The 17,362-nt window shown below is 59.2% G+C and overlaps 3 protein-coding genes across 5 annotated transcripts in view; 2 read left to right on the top strand and 1 right to left on the bottom strand.

Moving 5' to 3' along the window:
• The first annotated feature begins 600 nt into the window (after positions 1-600).
• LOC107315983 (prominin-1-A-like) lies at positions 601-7,525 on the top strand. The gene is made up of 25 exons (XM_015866955.2): positions 601-817; positions 1,010-1,147; positions 1,638-1,699; positions 1,794-1,999; positions 2,312-2,432; positions 2,545-2,608; positions 2,812-2,901; positions 3,092-3,282; positions 3,361-3,432; positions 3,576-3,639; positions 3,778-3,937; positions 4,028-4,180; positions 4,263-4,386; positions 4,499-4,590; positions 4,787-4,871; positions 4,960-5,103; positions 5,238-5,309; positions 5,452-5,541; positions 5,634-5,687; positions 5,897-5,977; positions 6,251-6,319; positions 6,406-6,495; positions 6,570-6,682; positions 6,990-7,007; positions 7,089-7,525. The coding sequence occupies exons 1-25, from the start codon at positions 616-618 to the stop codon at positions 7,138-7,140; spliced, it is 2,607 nt and encodes an 868-aa protein (XP_015722441.1). The 5' UTR covers positions 601-615; the 3' UTR covers positions 7,141-7,525.
• Positions 7,526-9,068: 1,543 nt separating this feature from the next.
• Positions 9,069-12,820, bottom strand: HPS6 (HPS6 biogenesis of lysosomal organelles complex 2 subunit 3). Its single transcript, XM_015866957.1, has 2 exons — positions 12,711-12,820; positions 9,069-12,588 (listed from the first exon to the last, which is right to left on the bottom strand). Exon 2 carries the CDS (start codon positions 12,572-12,574, stop codon positions 10,118-10,120), a length of 2,457 nt encoding a protein of 818 aa, XP_015722443.1. The 5' UTR covers positions 12,575-12,588; positions 12,711-12,820; the 3' UTR covers positions 9,069-10,117.
• Positions 12,821-12,995: 175 nt separating this feature from the next.
• The window catches only part of ARMH3 (armadillo like helical domain containing 3), a 104,153-nt gene continuing 99,786 nt past the window's right edge, over positions 12,996-17,362 (top strand). For 2 of the 3 annotated variants that reach the window (XR_004307748.1, XM_015866958.1), the window contains exon 1: positions 12,996-13,101. The gene's annotated coding sequence lies outside the window, so the exon portion shown is untranslated. Of the gene's footprint in view, positions 13,102-13,357; positions 13,459-17,362 lie in introns of those variants that run through there. The other variant, XM_015866959.2, reaches the window with a different exon arrangement.

Here is a 17,362-nt window from a genome sequence, read left to right on the forward strand (position 1 = left end):
TGCCACGTGCAGGTGCCAAGGTGTGACCCCAAACCTTTGAGGTTTCAGCTCCTGGGTGGCTGCACTGGGGGGCACTTCAGCCTTCACCACCCCCCACCCTGGCCATGAGCACCAGGAAACAGCTTAGGGATGTTCCTGCACAGGGTGTCAGCACCAGGAAGGGGATGAGCACCGTGTGCCTCCACACCCTGGGGTAAAGCAGCCGGAAAAAAATCTACCCTAAAACCTCTGGGTAGTCCCATGGCAGCCCCTACGCTGAACAAGCCAAGTTTATGCAGTTTTTTCCCTGTTTATTTTTTCCTTAGGATATTGCATCCTTTCCTGTCTCAGGGCCCACGCTGAGCTAGAGGGAACTGCGGGCACCCAGCGCTGGGTGGGGAGCAGGAGGGGAGCCACCAAGCTGCCTCCAACCCATGGCAGTGAGAGCTGCAGTGGGGCAGGGCATGGGGGGATGGCTCAGGTACGGCTCCCCAGCACCTGTCCCAGAGCGAGGCACCAACAGCAGCGGCTCATGCAGGATGTGGGGATGGGAAGGTGATGGGGGCTCCGGGAGGGGCAGGTGTGGGGTGTTGGGATGGGATGGGCAGCAGCGGGTGGGTGAGCTCTGGGGGTCCCATGGGATCGCGCTTGGGACATGCTGCTGCTGCTGGTGGTGGCCCTGACCCGGACACGGGATGGCCAGGAGCCAGGCGGTGGCTGGGACAGGGTGGGGCGATACATTTACCAGTGCAGGGCTTTTCAGTCACTGGGCTGAAACTGAAACGAGCTGCAGGGCCAGGCCAGGCGTTAGCTGTGCGGCGGAGCAACGCAGGACACAGTAAGTGCTTTATCCCCACCTTTCCCCCCAGAGCCCCTCTGCTTCCCCCTGGGCGCACCACTCTGCCAACACCCCTCCCGTATCCCAACCCCAGGCTGTGGGATGTGGGATATTTCCCCCGCGTTTCCTGCTCGGGGATGGGTGGCAGGGTGTGAAGTAGCTGTGCCACCTCCTCGTCCCCTCTCTGCTCAGGTGCCGCCATGGAGCTGGGGAACATCTCGCAGCCCGTGTACGGCCCCGGCCTCGAGGAGCCGAGCAGCAACACGCCGGGGCTGGTCCGCATGGTGCACGGCTTCCTGCGCATGGTGCAGCCCCACGGCCTCCCCTTGGGTGCGTGCAGGGGGTCCCTGGGCCACCTGAGTCATCTGTGGTGGGGTCGGGAGGGTTTCACATTGTGTCACGCAGCACAGAGGCAACCCATAATGGGTCCATAGGAGAAGGTAGGGCAGGACCTGGAAGTGGAGCAAACAGCACAGGGGGGGACTTTGCCCCCGTCCATGCAGAATACTTTATTACCATCCCAGGTGTCACGTGCACACTGCCAGCGTGATGTCAGAGCATCCCCTGGAGCCTCCAAAACAGACAGTTTGGGACTGATGATGCTGCCCCTGGGTGCCAAAGGGCTGCGTGGGGCCACAGCCGGGGAGGGACAGTCGGAAGGGGAAAGGTGCCAGCATGCGCTGCCCAGAGCCACCAAGCTGGGTGGTGCTGAGTCCCAGAGCTGTGTTAGGGTTAGGGTTGGAGTTAGGGCTGGGGTTGGAGTTAGGGCTGGGGTTAGGGCGGGTGCCCTCTCACGACCCTTTTTGCTCCCTGTCCCCAGAGCTAATAGCAGATCTGGCACAGACACAGAACGAGGTGGAGACCGAGGAGCTTATAAAGGAGGTGAGCGTGCAGCCGGGGTGCCGAGTCCCATCCCACCCCACGGGATCCTCGAAGGTCCGGGGGTGTCAGCCTCGTGCCTTTCTCCCTCTCACAGGTTCTACTTTACGAGCTGGGCTTCCTGGTGTGCGCTGCCATCGGGCTGCTCTTCGTGGTGGTGGTGCCCGTGGTGGGATGCTGCTTCTGCTGCTGCCGATGCTGCGGGCGCTGCGGGGGTCGCATGTCCCAGAAGCGGGACCGGTGGACGCGCAGCCGACGCCGTGTGCTGTACAGCGCCGTGCTGCTGGTGTCGGCGCTCGTGCTGTGAGTCGGCCGGGCCTCGCCAGGAAGCCGCCGCTCTTTGCAGGAGCGGCTCCGGCGCGGAGGGACAAAGGAGAGGAAGCGGTGGCGGTGGGGAGCGGGCCCGAGGGGCAGAGCCCTTCCCGGCAGCTTCGCAGCGGGGCTCCGCGCGTCTCCCCGTAGCGGGAGGGGCGGGGTTGGGCGCGGATGCGTCCCCGTGCACGTCCCGCAGGGTCCCTCGTTGGGGTCTCAGCGGCGCGTTCTGCATTTGGAGGGGCCGGGCGAGGACGTCGGTTCGCCGCTCCTCCCGCTGAGCCCACCGCCCGTTTCCTACAGGGCCGGCGATGTGTGCGCCTCCATCAGCAGCGTCCGCTTCTCGCAGTCCGTGAGAAGCGCCTTCCTCAACATCGACAGCACCGTGCACGACCTCCGCTCGTACCTGCTTTCCATCCCCCAGGCACGCTGCATCCCCAGCGGGGCACGAGGGGGGGCAGCCCCGGGGCTGAGGGTGGAGGGGGGTCCCCAAGGAGTCCCCACCCCACTCTGATGCCCCATCTCTTCCCCTGCAGCAAGTCAGCTTTGTCATCGACAGCAGCAACGTCCCGTTGGGCAACACCAATAACAGCCTGCAGAGTGAGTGTGCACAGTGATGGGGGGATTTGGGGATGGCTGGGGATGCTGGGCTGGCATGGCCCTGTTTCCTGGACTCCAGCACATTGCTGTGGGATGAGGTTTGGGGTGAGGGCAGTGCTTCCAGCAGCTCCCCTGCAAGGCACGGGCTGCTCAGTGCAGTCCAAGGGGGGTCCTGCACTGACAGCTCCCCCCAATCTCCACAGACATCGGGCCCCTCCTGGGCGGCAGCATCGCCTCCAGGATCAGGAGCAGCACGGATGAGGCAGTGGGATCCCTGCACAGCCTTCTGGGAGGTGATGTCCCACTGACTCTGAGGGAGCATTGGGGAACACTGGGGGGATATGGGGGCTGAGGGCTGGGCTGGGGGCGCACGTGGAGCTTTGGAAAAGGCCCCTGGGGAGGGGTATGCCTGCCCATCCCCACTCTGGGTGGAACACTGGCACTTTGGGGTGTATTTCTGGATGTCCCTTGCTGCCTCTTCAGCGATGGAGATGCTGGCGTCCACCTTTGGCACCATCAACAGCACCCGCCAACGCCTGGAGGAGCTACAGGGCACCTATGATGGGCAGCTGGGCACACTGCGAGAGAGCATCAAGAGCACCCTGCAGCGCTGCGGGCAGCCCTGCAGCACCACCTCACCCAACGGTGTGGCCTTCAGGGCCAACTACAGCACAGTGAGTTCTGGGGGGACACGGGTGTCCCCCACCTCCCTGCCCAGTCTGCGGCCCCCTCACCCTGAGCTGTGCCTGCAGGTGCCCGGTGTGGAGCAGCAGCTGGAGGCGCTGCGGGATGTGCTGGACAGTGGCATAGAGGGGGACTTGGAGGTGAGGGGTTGCATTGGGGGAGTGTGAAGGGCTGCACAGAGGGAAGGGCAGGGTGGGTGCCTGAGGCTGGGGGAGTGCACAAGTCCTGTGCTGTCCATGGATGGCTGGGAGGGGGTTGGGAGCTGAATGCTGTCCCTGTGCAGGTGATCAGCGTGCTGGAGCAGACCCCCAGAAAGGTGCAAGAGCAGTCTCAGGACATGGTGACACGTAAGCAGGGCCACCATGCTAATGTTTGGCCATGGAGACCAAGCATACCATCCTCTCCTTGGGTTCCTGCTGACCCTGAAGAGCAGGGTGTAGGTGGCCACTCCATCACCAACCCATCCTTGCCCCCATGCCCTGCAGGGACCCAGGAGCAGCTGGGTCACATCAGGCAGAAGATTCGCGACATGCAGGACCAGATGCCTCTGCAAAATGTGGAGGAGAGTGTCGGGAACCTGGTGAACCAAACCAGTGCCTGGCTGGGGGAAAACCAGAACACCATCACCAACTTGGATGGGATCAGGTAGGGGGGCTGCTCCATCTACCCCCCATCCCTGGGCATTCCCCTCTTGTTGGGCTCTGAGCCCAAACTGTCCCCATCCTCCTGCTCCAGGTGGGGCGTGTGTGTCCTGCTGTGCTGCATGGTGCTGCTGGTGGTCCTGTGCAACACCTGCGGGCTGCTGCTGGGACCGCTGGGGCACAAGGAGAGCACGCCGCCCACCCAGCGCGGCTGCCTCTCCAACACTGGAGGGAACTTCTTCATGGCGTGAGTGAGGCTCCCAGGCAGGGATGTGGGTGGGGGTGTGCAGGCTGCACGCTCCCTGTGCTGATGAAGCTCTGTCCCACAGAGGGGTGGGCTTCAGCTTCATCTTCTCCTGGCTGCTGATGCTGCTGGTGCTGCTCACCTTCTTCCTGGGAGGGAACATCTATATGTTGGTCTGTGAGTCCTGGCGCAGCCAGCAGCTCTTCCAGGTGGGCTCCCCTCTCCTCTGCTTTCACCCAGGGCTGGGGCAGCTTTGAGGGCTCTCCCTGGTCTCTCACCCTGCACCATGACTGGTTGCTCCATTCTTTCCCTGGGACCCAGCTGGTGGATAGCCCCGGCCTCATCCCTGGCTTCAACTTCTCGGAGGTGCTGGGTGACGAGAGTGGCACCGTCAACTTCTCGCAGATCTACAGGTGGGCACAGCTATGGGGCACAGCTATGGGGCACAGCTATGGGGCACAGCTATGGGCAGCTCCCCCAGCGTGGGTCCCTCTGGGCCTGGAGCTTGTCCTGGGACTGTGTGCAGGGAAGGAGTGAGGTGTCCCCTGGGTGAGGACATGCCCTGAGGGGGCACCTGGCTCAATCCCAGCCCTGTGCCCAATCCCACAGGCAGTGCCAGCAAGATGCTGCCCTATGGCAGACGCTGCACCTGGACCAGAGGGTGTCCTTGGATGAGCTCCTGAACATCAGCCAGGTGAGTGCCAAGGGGGGACACAACACAGGTAGGGGCACGGGGCTGGCACTGTATCAAGCCACTCCTCATGGCACCCCTTACCCTGCAGTACACAGAGAAGATCTCAGTGGATTTCCAGAAGCTGAACATCACCCTGACCCCCTTCTCTGTGCTGAACGAGAGCCAGAGGGAGCTGCTGCTGAATGCCTGCCGCGATGCACAGCCCCCCAACTTCACCCACACCCTGCAGCAGGTGTGGGGCTGCACTGGGATTGGGGGTCTGAGCACTCTCCCCTATGCTATGGGGTCCTGGCTCCATCCTGCCCCATGGGGATGGGGTGCAGCCCTGCTCACCCCCACCCTGCCTCAGCACTGTGCCTTTCCCAGCTGGATCAGGGCATCACGGTGGGCAGCCTGCAGGATCTGGCCGTGGAGCTGGAGCAGCTGGTGCACAACGCGGTGAGACCCTGTCCTCAGGGCTGAGGGGTGTCCCCTGGCTGGGGGTTGTGGGGAGAGGAGCCCCCTGTGCTCCAGAGCAGGTGAGGGCTGGCTGTGGGATTTCTGCTATCTGGTGGGCACTGCTGAGAGCCTCTGCCTGCAGGGCACAAATGTGCAGGAGGAGCTGAAGGCAGAAGCTGCTGAGCTGTGGGAGATGGACAAGAAGCTGAACAACAGCTTCTCAGGGCTGCTGGTGAGTGATACCGGGAAGGGGAAGGTGCCCTGCTGGGTTGTTGGAGTGAGCCATGGGGAACACAGCTCCGTTTCTCTCTCCATCATCCCCAGAAAACCCTGAAGGAGAACATCCATCTGGCGCAGAGCCAGGCTGCCCAGCTCGAGGTGAGCCACACATGGGGTAACCCTGCTCCTACACTCCCAATTATGGGGCTAACACACATCTTGGGGCACATCGGGGCTGTTTTATGGGACATGGAGTGGCCCTGTTGGTATGGCAGCTCAGAGATGCCGCATCTCACTGCGGCATGGGGTTGGGAAGATGCAGAAACCCCGCTACCCCATCGTGCTGCTGACAGCTCCTTTTGTCTCAGGCACAGACAAACTCCACGTTGGACAAAGCCAGCACCACACAGGAGTTCCTGGGGAGGGAGATGGGGAACATCATCAAGAATGTGAGCTCACTTTGCCCCGCTGCAGGGCACCTGGGGGGATGTGACTGGATTGGCCCCACTGACACCCCACCTTGCAGGGATGCCATGCAGTGCCCAGAGGTCCCCCGTGCCCCCATGTGCCCCCACTTCTGGCAAGGGGTCTGGCAGTGTCTTGCAGCCCCATTGCTGCCGGATTGAGGTGGCATGTTGGTTCCGATCCTGGCACAGAGGGGATGTGGGGCACAGCATGGGCTGGAGGTGCAGCATCCCCGCTCTCTCTCTGCCTTCCCACAGGAGACCTGGGCCTTTCTAGAACAGTTGCTGGGCTTCTTTGAGACCTATATTGACTGGGCCAAGATCAGTGTGAGTGAGCCTGACCTGGCTGGGCATGGGGATGGGTGGTGAGGTTTGGAGGACCACAATGTGACCTGTCCCAATTGTATCCCCAGCTGAGGACGGACATGGCACGCTGCAAGCCCATAGCCCAGAGCCTGGATAACGTGGAGGCCATCGCCTGTGACCACATCCTGGACTCTATGGTGAGACGGGTGTCACAAATGTGGGGTGGAAGATGGTGCTGATGGGGTGGCTGATGGCTATTCCTTGCTCCTAGAATGCCTTCTGGTTCAGCCTGGGCTGGTGCACTGTGTTTCTGCTGCCCAGCATCATCCTGTCCGTGCGACTCGCCAAGTTCTACCGCCGCATGGACATCGATGACAGTTACAGGTGAGGATCTGCCCCACCACGGTGCTGGTCTGGGGGTCTGCTCTGCAAACCATCCCTCAGCAGAACTGCAGTGGGGCTAAAGGAGCCGTGTGCTGCTGGAGCAGTGATGCTCGGGGACAGCAGAACTCTGTGGGCTGCGCTGTGCCCAGACGAGGTGGCTGGAATGGAAGGACTGTCACACCCTACAGCCCCCATACCTTCCTTGTGTGCTCTGGGAGAGCCCCATCCAGCAGCATGGTGCTGGGCTGGGCTCTCAAGAAGCACTTCTGTCCCATTGACACTGTCCCATCTTTTTCCTTTCCCCTAGGAATGAAGCTGTGGAGATGTAAGTAGTTGTGCTGGGTCCCTACTTGGGGTAAATCCTGGGGCAGGGCTGGGGGTGACACAGGTGCCCTTGATTTTGCAGAGGACCCGCATTCAACCTGTACAAAATCCCCCGGCCAGCTACAAGGCATTAGCCTCCATCCCCACGGCACAGGCACTGAGGATACTGAACATGACAGCTCTGCCTGCTGCACCATCTCCCTTAGTGCTGGGAGCCCCCCCCCACTTCCCAATAAGTGGACACGTGCTGCAGCTGGGAGGCAGCCTGCAGAGGGGAGGTGTGCCCTTTGCACTGGAGCAGCAGAGCGCCTCCCCCATGGCTTATTGCAGCTATGCTGTAGTGTGGGGTTGGGCCAGGATCCCCCCCACCATGTGCACAAAGGCAGATGCTGCTGGTTGAGGGGAACCTGCTTACCCAAGCCCTTCACTCCATAAGAAATGTGAGTATTTATCTGTGCAGGGAGCCTGACTCTCCAATGCTGTGATTTGGTGTGTAAAGCAATAAATGAGGTGACCGCATATCACAGGTGTGAGGTAGCTCTGTGCACTTTTCTCCCTGACATCATGGTCAGGTGTGCAAAGAGGGGCTCTGGGGCACTTGGTTCCCTGCTGCGGCACAAGCTGGGACTGTGCTTAGAGGGCTCTTGAATTGCAATTGAGCCCCTACCCTGCCAACTGCGGGAGACCAGCCTGGAGCCTGAGCCAGCCCATGGGACCAAACAGGGGCTGCTTCCTGAGGACCACTGTCAGCTGGGCCAGGTGTTGTCCCAGCATGGTGCAGGGCCCTCCCTAAGTGCTGCAGATCAGGAGCTGCTCAGTGCAAGAGGCTGCAGGTCAGTGCTCTGTTCCTTGGTGATTCTGGTGCTCTCCAGAGTGAAGGTTTCCTCCTGGATGGGACTTGGTGAAGGTCCCCATGTGCTGCTCCCCACCCCTGCCCGTCCCCTGGAGCTGCATGTTATGGGCTGTGTGTGCTGGCTGCTGTGCTGCTCCTTGGCTGAAGCTCTGAGGCCATTCCAGAGGCTGGGCTGGGAGGCATGCGTGCACAGCCTGACTCATTTCCTTCAATGCAAAGTACAACCCTTATCACTGGGAGTGATGAGCCGGAGCTGGCCAGCTGGCCCTCCACTAAGTACACCTGCTTTACCCTTTTGCTTCTGACCTTCCAGAAGCTCCTTTTTCCTTCAGGAGCTACCTAAGCCTGTGCCAGCCTTACCTCCTGCTGTCTGCCTTGGCACAGCTCCTGACCATAAGCAGAGCCCCGTGTCTACCTGTTGCCCTGCACAACCTTTGCCAACACACGGCAGCATCCCATTCCCTGGGGCTGCAGCTCCATCAGCAACCGTGGCCCATTCCCTCCCTCCTCCTCCCTTCTGCCCAGCCCTGGAGCCCACGGCAGCGTCAGATGGTGCGGCAGCTGCTTGGGGAAGAGGCGAGGGCTGCTCACAGTGGTGCCACCAGGGCCTTGCATGCTCTGCTTTCACTGGGCTCACGTGAACGGCAGCTGGGAGAAGGCAGCACCCCATGGCTGCAGCACAAGGTCCAGCCTGAGGCAGGGCTGCCCGGTAACCAGCCCGCCTCCAGGGAACCGTTGCAGTGGTTCCTCTTCCCCATTGCCAGGGCTGTGTTCTTTCTTTACTTCCACCACAGGGACTTTCCACAGCTCAGCCCCCATCTGGGGGAGGAACTGGCACATCGCTGCATTAGGACACAGCAGGGTCCCTCCAAGGCAGCTCTGCCACTGCAGGAGCAGGACACCCTGCTGCTGATTTCCCAGCTGGGAACAAAGGGATGAGCCACAGCTTTAGAGAAAATCCCTCCTTTTGCTACCCCAGTGTAGGGCCAGCCACAGCTCCCCTGACACCCACCCAGGGGCCTTTGGGGGTGCCCACAGCACCAAAACCCACAGGCTGTGCAGCACAGATGGCCTTCCAAGCTCCCAGCAACGTGTGGCCTTCAGGCTGCCGTCCCACTGGGAGCCAAGCTTGGCTCCCACTCAGCAGGAGCGAACGCAAACTGCCCTCCTCCCTTGCTTGCACCCTCACAGCATTCACCACTGCCCAGCAGCGCTTTAGGAACCTTTATTTTTAAAATGAGTCTGCCTTCTCCACTTGACCCCACTCTGAAGAGGAATAATGCAGGCGAACGTTCCCCATCCGCTCCCAGCCTGGCACAGCACCAGATGGCTCCATGGCTGGGGGGTCCCTTTGCACCACGGCCGGGGGCTATTTGAGCACCGAGGACAGGCTGGAACCTGCATCTTCCTGCACGGCTGCTCTCACGTTACGCTGACTTTGCAAACAGAGGCACAATGTGAGCCAGACAACCCTGACAAAGCCCCTTTGTGTGCAAAGGGCAAAGGTAGGAGAGATGGGGACGGAGGCCCTGGCATCCTGCTGCATAATCTAAGCTTCCACAAAGGAAAGGGTGAGGCAGCGCCAGCCCCAAGCTTGCCCGGGCTGCTGCCAGCTTCTCAGCTCGGAAGAGAATTCGGGTACCGGCTGGGATGGAGAGATAAGGGAATTAGGCTGCTCTCCTCAGCTAAGTAGCTGCAATTGGTCACAGCTGCAGGGCTGCTCCCAGAGGAATTGCAGGAGATGGAGCGCTGCAGCTGCCAGTGCATGCTGGGCCTCCAGTGTCACCGAGCTGTGCTGCTCTGGCATCTTGCCGAGCCCAGGGCAGTGACTCAATGACCCCACTGCAAGGAACAGGCAGAGCCTGGAGGCATCACCCCACTTGCTATGCACAGAGTGGGGGAAAGGCTGTGTTTGCCCCAGACCACCACTCCCAGAGGACTGGAAGACTATAGAAGTGAAGTTATAAAGAGTCAAGCAAACCAAAACCAAAGTGTTTTGGGCAGGCTCTGCAGTCCTGTGATGCAGCCAGTGCTTTCATTTACAAATGCACCTGGCATTTGCTCCTCCACACGGGCACAAACAATTGCACTTGCAAGAAACAACCAGAAAGCCTGCCCTGCCATCAGGTGAGACACCCAACTCCAGCCCCCCTGGACTCAAGGCTTCAAACGGAGCAGGCAAAGCATGGCTTCCTGGAGTGGACGTGGCTTTCCCCTTCCCTCACATCCAAGGACTGGATCCCATTGTGCTTTCCCCTTCACAAAGTGTCACCCGGCACCAGTGTTGAGGCACAAGTCCTTGATCTGTCCGGCTGAGGAGCATCGCTGCCTGCTGCTTTTGAAGGGTTCTTGTGTTCTCGGGGTGGGGTGGGAGGGGGGAAGGTGGGGCTCTGCAAGGCATCCGAGTACATCTCATCCTGGACACAGGGACGCTGCATGACCCGCTGCAGCAGTGGCTTGAGCAGGCCCACAGTCAGCTGGTTCCCCTCGCTTGAGAAGGGCACCGGGTCCTGCTGGGAGCAAGGGAGGTGCTGCAGAACCACAGTGAGGATGTCTGAGGTGCTGAGCTCAGCAGGGCACAGCGGCCACAGCTTGTCCAGGTAAGGGTCCAGCTCCCGGTGCTGGGCAAACTCTGCTAGCAGCGTGGTGAATATCTCCTTATTAAGCAAAGGGCTGAGCTTGGAGAACTTCTCTGCCACCTCCACCACCCGTTGCCACTGCTTCAGGCGGATGAGAAGGTGCAGAGCTTGCAGCACAGCTTTAGGCCTCTTGCTGCACAGCAGCAGTTCGAGCTCCAACTCATCATCCACCTCGCTGTGCTTGTTCTTCTTGGCCAGCACTCCCAGGGCTCTCTTGTACAGTGGCACGCGGCCTTCTGGGCCCTCCTTGCTGCTGTATGGCCAGGAGATGCTCACGTACTGCTGGGTCAGCTCCACAAAGCTGGGCAGCCACTTGGGTTTGAACCTCAGGAAGGAGGCACAGATGAGCTCGAAGAGAGGGACCACCCCATTCTGCCCCACCTCCTCCTGCTGTGGCCCCCCCAGGACCTTCTTCCAAACCTCTGGGGTGGCCCGGGCCACCAAGAGGCCATCCCCATTCTGCTGTAGCTGTAGGCAGCTCCTGGTGGCCTTCCAGGCAGCCCTGGGGAAGGAGGTAAAGACTGAGTTCAGGTAGGCCAAGTTGTCCTTGTCCATGTCAGAGTGCAGAACACGGCTGACCTCCTGCTCCACCAGTTCCTCACAGTAGCTTTCTACCTCGCTCTCCGAGGCACTCACCATGCAGGTTTTGAGGAGCTCCAGGCTGAGGTAGCTCTGCAGCTCCAGGCTGATGGTGCTCAGCAGCATGGTGTAAGTGTCTTGGAGGCCTTGGGCTGGCTTCTGCTTTTGGTGGAGGCTGTGCTGCAGGATGGCAGTGAGGGCCACAGGTGCCTGGAAGACTCCACCTTTCTTCAACTTCTCCACTGTCAGCTTGGAGCTGCTGAGACTCCTCCTCTGGTAGTACCTGCAGGCCTCCTCAAACACCATATCCACCAGGCACGGCTCAGTCCTGCCACCGTCCTCGGGATTGGGGAAGCCAACGCTGTAGATACCAGTCGGGGTGAGGAACTGAATGCTATTCTCCTCTCCCGGAGACTCCAAGAAATGCACCTCTTTCATGCTCAGGACTTTCTTTTCTATGACCCTCCCATTGTTCTGGTTGACGAGGTACAGAACACCAGCCACCACGCAGGCCAAGGTGCTACCATAGGTCTTCAGCTCAATGGCATCCCCCTGGCCCAGAGGCCCCGTTTCCAGGTCAAAGATGTGCCTCTGCGTCCCATCCGTCTCCAGCACGTTCACAGCACCCTTCCTGCTCACCAGCAGCAACGCTCCACTGCTGGACACGGCACAGGTGTGAATGTCCAGAGGTGCCAAAGCCGAGAGGAGACCCACGGAGCCAAGCAGGAGCTTCCTGAAGTCCGACTCGCTGCCGGAGTGCAGCACCTTGCTGTGGACAAAGCCTGCGGAGGGGGCTGTGATGGTGAGCTTTGTGTGCTCGGGGTGCCAGATGAGGAGGAGCTTGGAGGTGGTGGCGAAGCTGCCAGAAGCGGGTACCAGGAAGACGTGCTGAGGAGATGCCAGGACGTGGTACTCGGGGCAGTTGTGCAGGACTATCCTCACGGGGCCCAGCCGCACGCCCTGCTCCCCCAGCTCCAGGGTGCGGGCACAGACACAGAACCTAAAGGCGCATTTGCTCAAGTCCACGTGGGCATCCAGGGGCGGCCTCTCCTCGCACCACACCAGGCTGGCCGCCTGGCTGCACACCGACACGACGCGTGCCCGGGCACCCTGGCACAGCTCCACCGTGTGCAGCAGCTGCCAGCCCGCGGCCGGGACGAAGCGCCACAGCTCGGTATGGCCGTGCTCCCACACGATGCCCAGCGCCCAGCGGCCCGGCACCGCGGGGCTCTGCGGGAACACCAGCCCCGCCAGGGCGGGCTGCGGGGGCTGCCAGCTCCTGTCCAGCTCGGCCCCGCCGCCGCCGTGCCGCCGGAAGGTCAGCACGCGGGGCAGGGGGGGCGCCCGGTTCTTCTGCAGCAGCACCAAGTGCCGCCCGTCGGGGCTGCTCCGGACGCTCCGGGGCTCCTCGCCGTGACACAGCAGCTCCTGCAGCCGCCGGCCCCGGTTCAGGTCGCTCAAGTCGGACAGCCGCCGCACCGTCCCGGCCGCCTTCATCTTCGGGGCGCGCCCTGCGCAGCGACAGCACGATGAGGTTCCGCTGACACCGACCCGGTCCCTCCCGGTCCCTCCCGTCCCCGCTCCCCACCCCCGTGCCTCCTCCCCCCCTCAGCGCCCCGTGCCCGGTCTCTACCTGCCGTGCCGGCCGCTGGGCTGGGCGCTGCGCAATCACGAGGCGGCGGCTTCCGGGCGGAGCCGCTCCCCGTCGGGGCTCCGTGCCGGGCCGGGCCGCCCCTCTCCGACTTCCGTCGCCGCTTCAGCGGAGGCTGCGCGACCGCCACGTCCGGGCCCCGCGGGAGGAGCGCAGCGGGACGGCCGAGCCCCCCGCCCGCAGCCAGCCCCGCACGGCCGCCCCCATCGCCACCGCGCAGAGCGGGGCCGGGCCCGGCGGGAGCGCGGCGGAACGGCGCTGACAGCGGCCGTGCGGGCGGCGCTAGGACCGCGCGGAGCCGGGCCCTGAGGGGCGCATGCGCGGCGCCGCTTGCGGCGCACGCGTGGTGCGGAGCGGGGCGGCGGGACCGCAGGTGAGCGGCGGGGAGGGGGGTCGGGCCGCACGTAGCCCCGGGGGGCGGGACGTGGTACGGCGGCACGGCCCAAACTACGGCTGCACCGGGACAACGGGCCGCCGCGGGACGCCGGGACTAAGGGCGGAGGGGCCCGGCCTGCTCGGGCCTCTGCGGGGCAGCCCCGGGTACAGCCCGGAGACGGGCAGCCAGCCCCGACGGGTCGGCCTCGCGGCTCCGGCACGGCGCCGGCTGCTCGAACGGCGTCCAGCAGCGTGTACCGCCCCGTGTGTACCGGCAGCAGGAGGGCAGGGAGCTGGGAACGGCTGGGTCTGCTCTGTAGGGACAGGGCGGCGCTACGAAGGGGAGTGTCCGGAGGTGAGCGAGAAGAGTTCGCTTGTCCTCCGGTTATAGATCTGTTTCTGCTGTATGCAAAGAGTGTCTATGGGCAGTTATAACCTCAGAGTGTATTTAGTGTATTTCTTGTTCTGTGTTACACGGAGGCGCTTGGGAATGGTGCCACATTGATCCAAGGCTCCTGTGCTGTGAGTGATAGCGGTTCCCTGGTGGGTGTGCTGGGCGCTGCGCTGTTGTAACTGGAGATACGGCCTGAGCTGCTCTCATTCCAGTGGATGATATGCAGATAAAGCTGGAAGGAACGGGTGAAGCACCAAAGCAGCACGGACCTGTCAGCATGGGCTGGAATTGTCAGCGTAAGAGTTGGCAGAGAGTAAGCTGCTAAAGGGCTTATAACAGACATTTGATTGTGATGGTTGCTTAAGCCTTGATATAATACAGCCCACCTCGTCCCTCCCCTCTCTGTTTTCATTGGTGTTCTGCCCAGACTGCTGCTCTCTGGTTCCTGGTGGGGGGTTAATGCTGGGGCTTGAAGTGGGTCAGGGCACTGTCTTGCCTTTGGATTTGTAGGCTGCCATGCACAGCGCAGCCTGCTGCTTCCTCTGATGGCTGAGTGCTGGAACCTGTGATGTGAGCTGCCCTCTTGTCTGTATCCAGCACTGGCTCTGCAGGTTCATCATGTGCATTCAGTGCAAGTTTCTGCTGGAATTTCACCAAAGAGTACAACAACTGGACTGCAGTCTGTCGCTTTACATGCCATGGGGATGTAGGCAGAGGTTCATCCCTTGCCCGTGGTCTATACTGTTTTTGAGAACCCCCCCTTATAGATTTAAGCAGTGTGCCTGCCAGGTGCCTCAGAAGGCTGAGCACGATCCTGCTGGTCCCAGGTGTGTGCGGTTGGGGTCGGGCTGATTACCCAGCTGGAGATCTTCTAAATGAGGGAGTCTAATCTTAGTAGCAGCAGCAGTGAGCCAAAGGATTGGATTCAGAAAGGACCAATGTCTCAGGTCTTAATCAGAGCTTTCGTTAGTATTGATTAACATCGATTCAAGATTAGCAAACTAATATATGATCACATCGTTTTGTACAAGCTTTTCCAGGTACGGAATAAATGGGTTGACAATTAAATACCTACATGAAAATTCCACTTGGTGTTACTCATTTTCTATTAGCCAGATAGTGCAGTGGTGTATATAGACTGAAGAAAGCATTTGTGTTTAGTTGTGTGTGTATTATGTAACCTTGAAAACAGTCAAGTGTGACTAAACCTCAGGCTCAGAATGTCAGGTTTCTCTTCTTATTTCTTTTTAAATTGTTCCTGTGGCTGATCTAACTGAACGCTAACAAGGATGCGCTCATCTGAATGCCACGTGTTTGATGTGGAGCTCTGGTATGAGTTGTGGAATGGGGTGGATGGGAGGCAGAGGGCTGGATGTGCTCATTCCTTTGTTCCTGGCTGGATCAGCTGATCCTGGGGCTGATGAGCGATAAGGCAGAGTCTGCCTCAACTTCTGCCTGCCTGCCTTTCATCTTTGAGCTGCCGGGGCTCCTGCTCTTTGAGGTTTCTGTTAGCTCCTGCTGAACATCTTGGGTGCTCTGCAGCACAACAGCATAGTGTGGCTCTGGGAGTCTGTGTGCGGGTGCTTCTCTCCGCCCTGGGGATGCTCAGTGCTGTCAGTGACACAGCGGGATTCACTTAGCAGTGCACGTTAATGGCACTGACCTATTGACAGAGTAAACGAGCCACGTGAACCTGAAACAGGGAAATGGCACCCGTGCTTTGGAAATGTGATGTGTTTTAGAGGATAATTATTAACTGTATTCAGTGTTTTCCAAAAGCTATCGCCATGTCCTGTTTATTTGGCACCTCTGTAACTTAGGAGTGTTTTGTGCCTTCAACTGCTGTTTTCTGCAGCTGCCTAGTACGTCCCCATTAGCAAAACGCAGTTTCCTGTTTCTGTCTTTATGACGTCTAGAGAACATAATTGCATAAAGCCAAAAGAAAAAGCCATTTGTACATCCTGATCGTCGTAGGTCGTGAAACAAGCAAAACCTAATAGAGCACTGGCATGAAAGGCCACTTTTACTTTTCCCCCTTTGCTCCTCCATACGCTCATTTGTAGAGCAGCGAATCATAACCAAGAGCATTATTTAATCCTTGCCTCTAGCAGTCTTTGTCCATGCTGTGTGCAGCCCTGCTTGAGAGAATATGAATCCCGAGTCTCATTTTGACACAGATGAGAACATTCACTTGATCACACGGTCCCTCTGGTGCTGGCTGAGCATCGAGTTTGTGCCTTGTGGGATTTGGGCTTCTCCATCTTTCTGGGGAATGCAGGAAAAGTGCTAAAACATCACGCTGGACATTCAGGGACCAGGCAGTGTATTGATCCCCTCTGAGCACAGATGTGTTTGGTGTGAGAACGCTGACCTAGAAGCACTGTGAGTTAGTTTATTAGCTTTGACGTTGGGATTCGTTAGCTGTGATTCAATTAGGAGCACGCTGATGGATGTGTTGCTGTGCTGGACATTCAGAAACTTACAGTTCCAGTCGGGAAATTGTTTGGTGCAATCTTGGGTACGATTTATATTGCTAGGCTAAAAGTGACTTTGCTCTTGATTTGGTTTTTAATAGGTTTCTCCCTGTTTCCAGTTATGTTTCTAATTAGGGTAACGTCTCATTTCCCACGGCGGTTCAAAAATAATGCAATCTGTAAAAGAGAAGCTATCGAGATGATTGAGTAATGTTTTCTTTTACATTTGTTAGTTTGCAACCTTTTCTCCACCTTAATTGGCTGCGTGGACTGATGTCTGTGTCTGCATAGGTTACAGAGCAGCAGGTCCTATGTGTTCTTCTATCAGTGTTTCCAAGGGCTGTTTCTGTTCTCACCTGACATGTATAAACCAGCTCTCAACCACCCAGCTGTTCCCATTCCCATCCTAGCTGGAAGAGACAGCACCTCAACCCACCTCTATGTAAATCTCACCTTTTCAGGTGTGAGATCTACCCCTCGCTGTCCTGCCCTGCTGCTTTCCCATTGTGACAGACTTCCTGCCCTCAGAGCTGGGGCAAAACAGCAGTGATTTATTTCCTGCCACTTGGAACTGAGGTTTATGGCACAAGGGATCGATATCTGTGCAACCTGTAGCAGACCTTGGGAGACTGGGGGCCTTAGTTGGGAACATGGTTGTAGACTTAAGATGGCCCAAAGCTGTCTGCAACGGCAAGTATGCAGAATAGGTCTGGAACGGGTATTGGGTAGTTGCTAGAAGTTGCTCTTTGAGAGAAGGGTGGATTTGAGTGTGCCACAGGTTCAGGCAGTCTTGGGGGGAGACTGAATGCAAACCTGTCTCCATGGCTGCTGGCTCAGAAAGCTGTGTGGTCCCAGAGGCAGGCTGCAGTGTGCTGACCTCGCTGTGTGTGATTCAGTGTAGCTGAGAGCAGCTGCCACCATGGCCTGCCCGTGGGTTTTTTTGGAGCGTGACTTCAGTTGTTCTTTTGCCTGAGGTGTGCTGCTTCCATCTGTGTAGTTACCTCTGGAGGCGTTGGTTTGGAGCTCGGAGATATGACAGGGCACAGCATTCCCTTTCTGCTGAGCATCTCTGATGTGTTGCAGTGATAGAGAAGGTTAGGACGCTGCTCAATCTGCAGTGCTTGCCAGAAAATTCTGAGCTTGCAGAGGAATATTGTTTGTGAGGCCAGGGTGGTGAAGTGCTTTGGTTGCATCAGATGTGGGGCTGAGGAGACTTGGCAAGTCATGCATTCTGACTGTCAGCCCCTGGAATAGCCTGACAGTTGCAAATGGCTCAAGGCTACAGCTGTGGCTATTGCTTTATTGAACAGCTTGTTTTATAGGAATGATACTTTTCTTCTTTTTTCTTTTTTCCCCTGGTGTAACCAGGAAGCATTAGACACTGGTTACTT

The sequence above is a fragment of the Coturnix japonica genome, chromosome 6 (assembly GCF_001577835.2).
Source record: "Coturnix japonica isolate 7356 chromosome 6, Coturnix japonica 2.1, whole genome shotgun sequence".
NCBI lineage: Eukaryota > Metazoa > Chordata > Aves > Galliformes > Phasianidae > Coturnix > Coturnix japonica.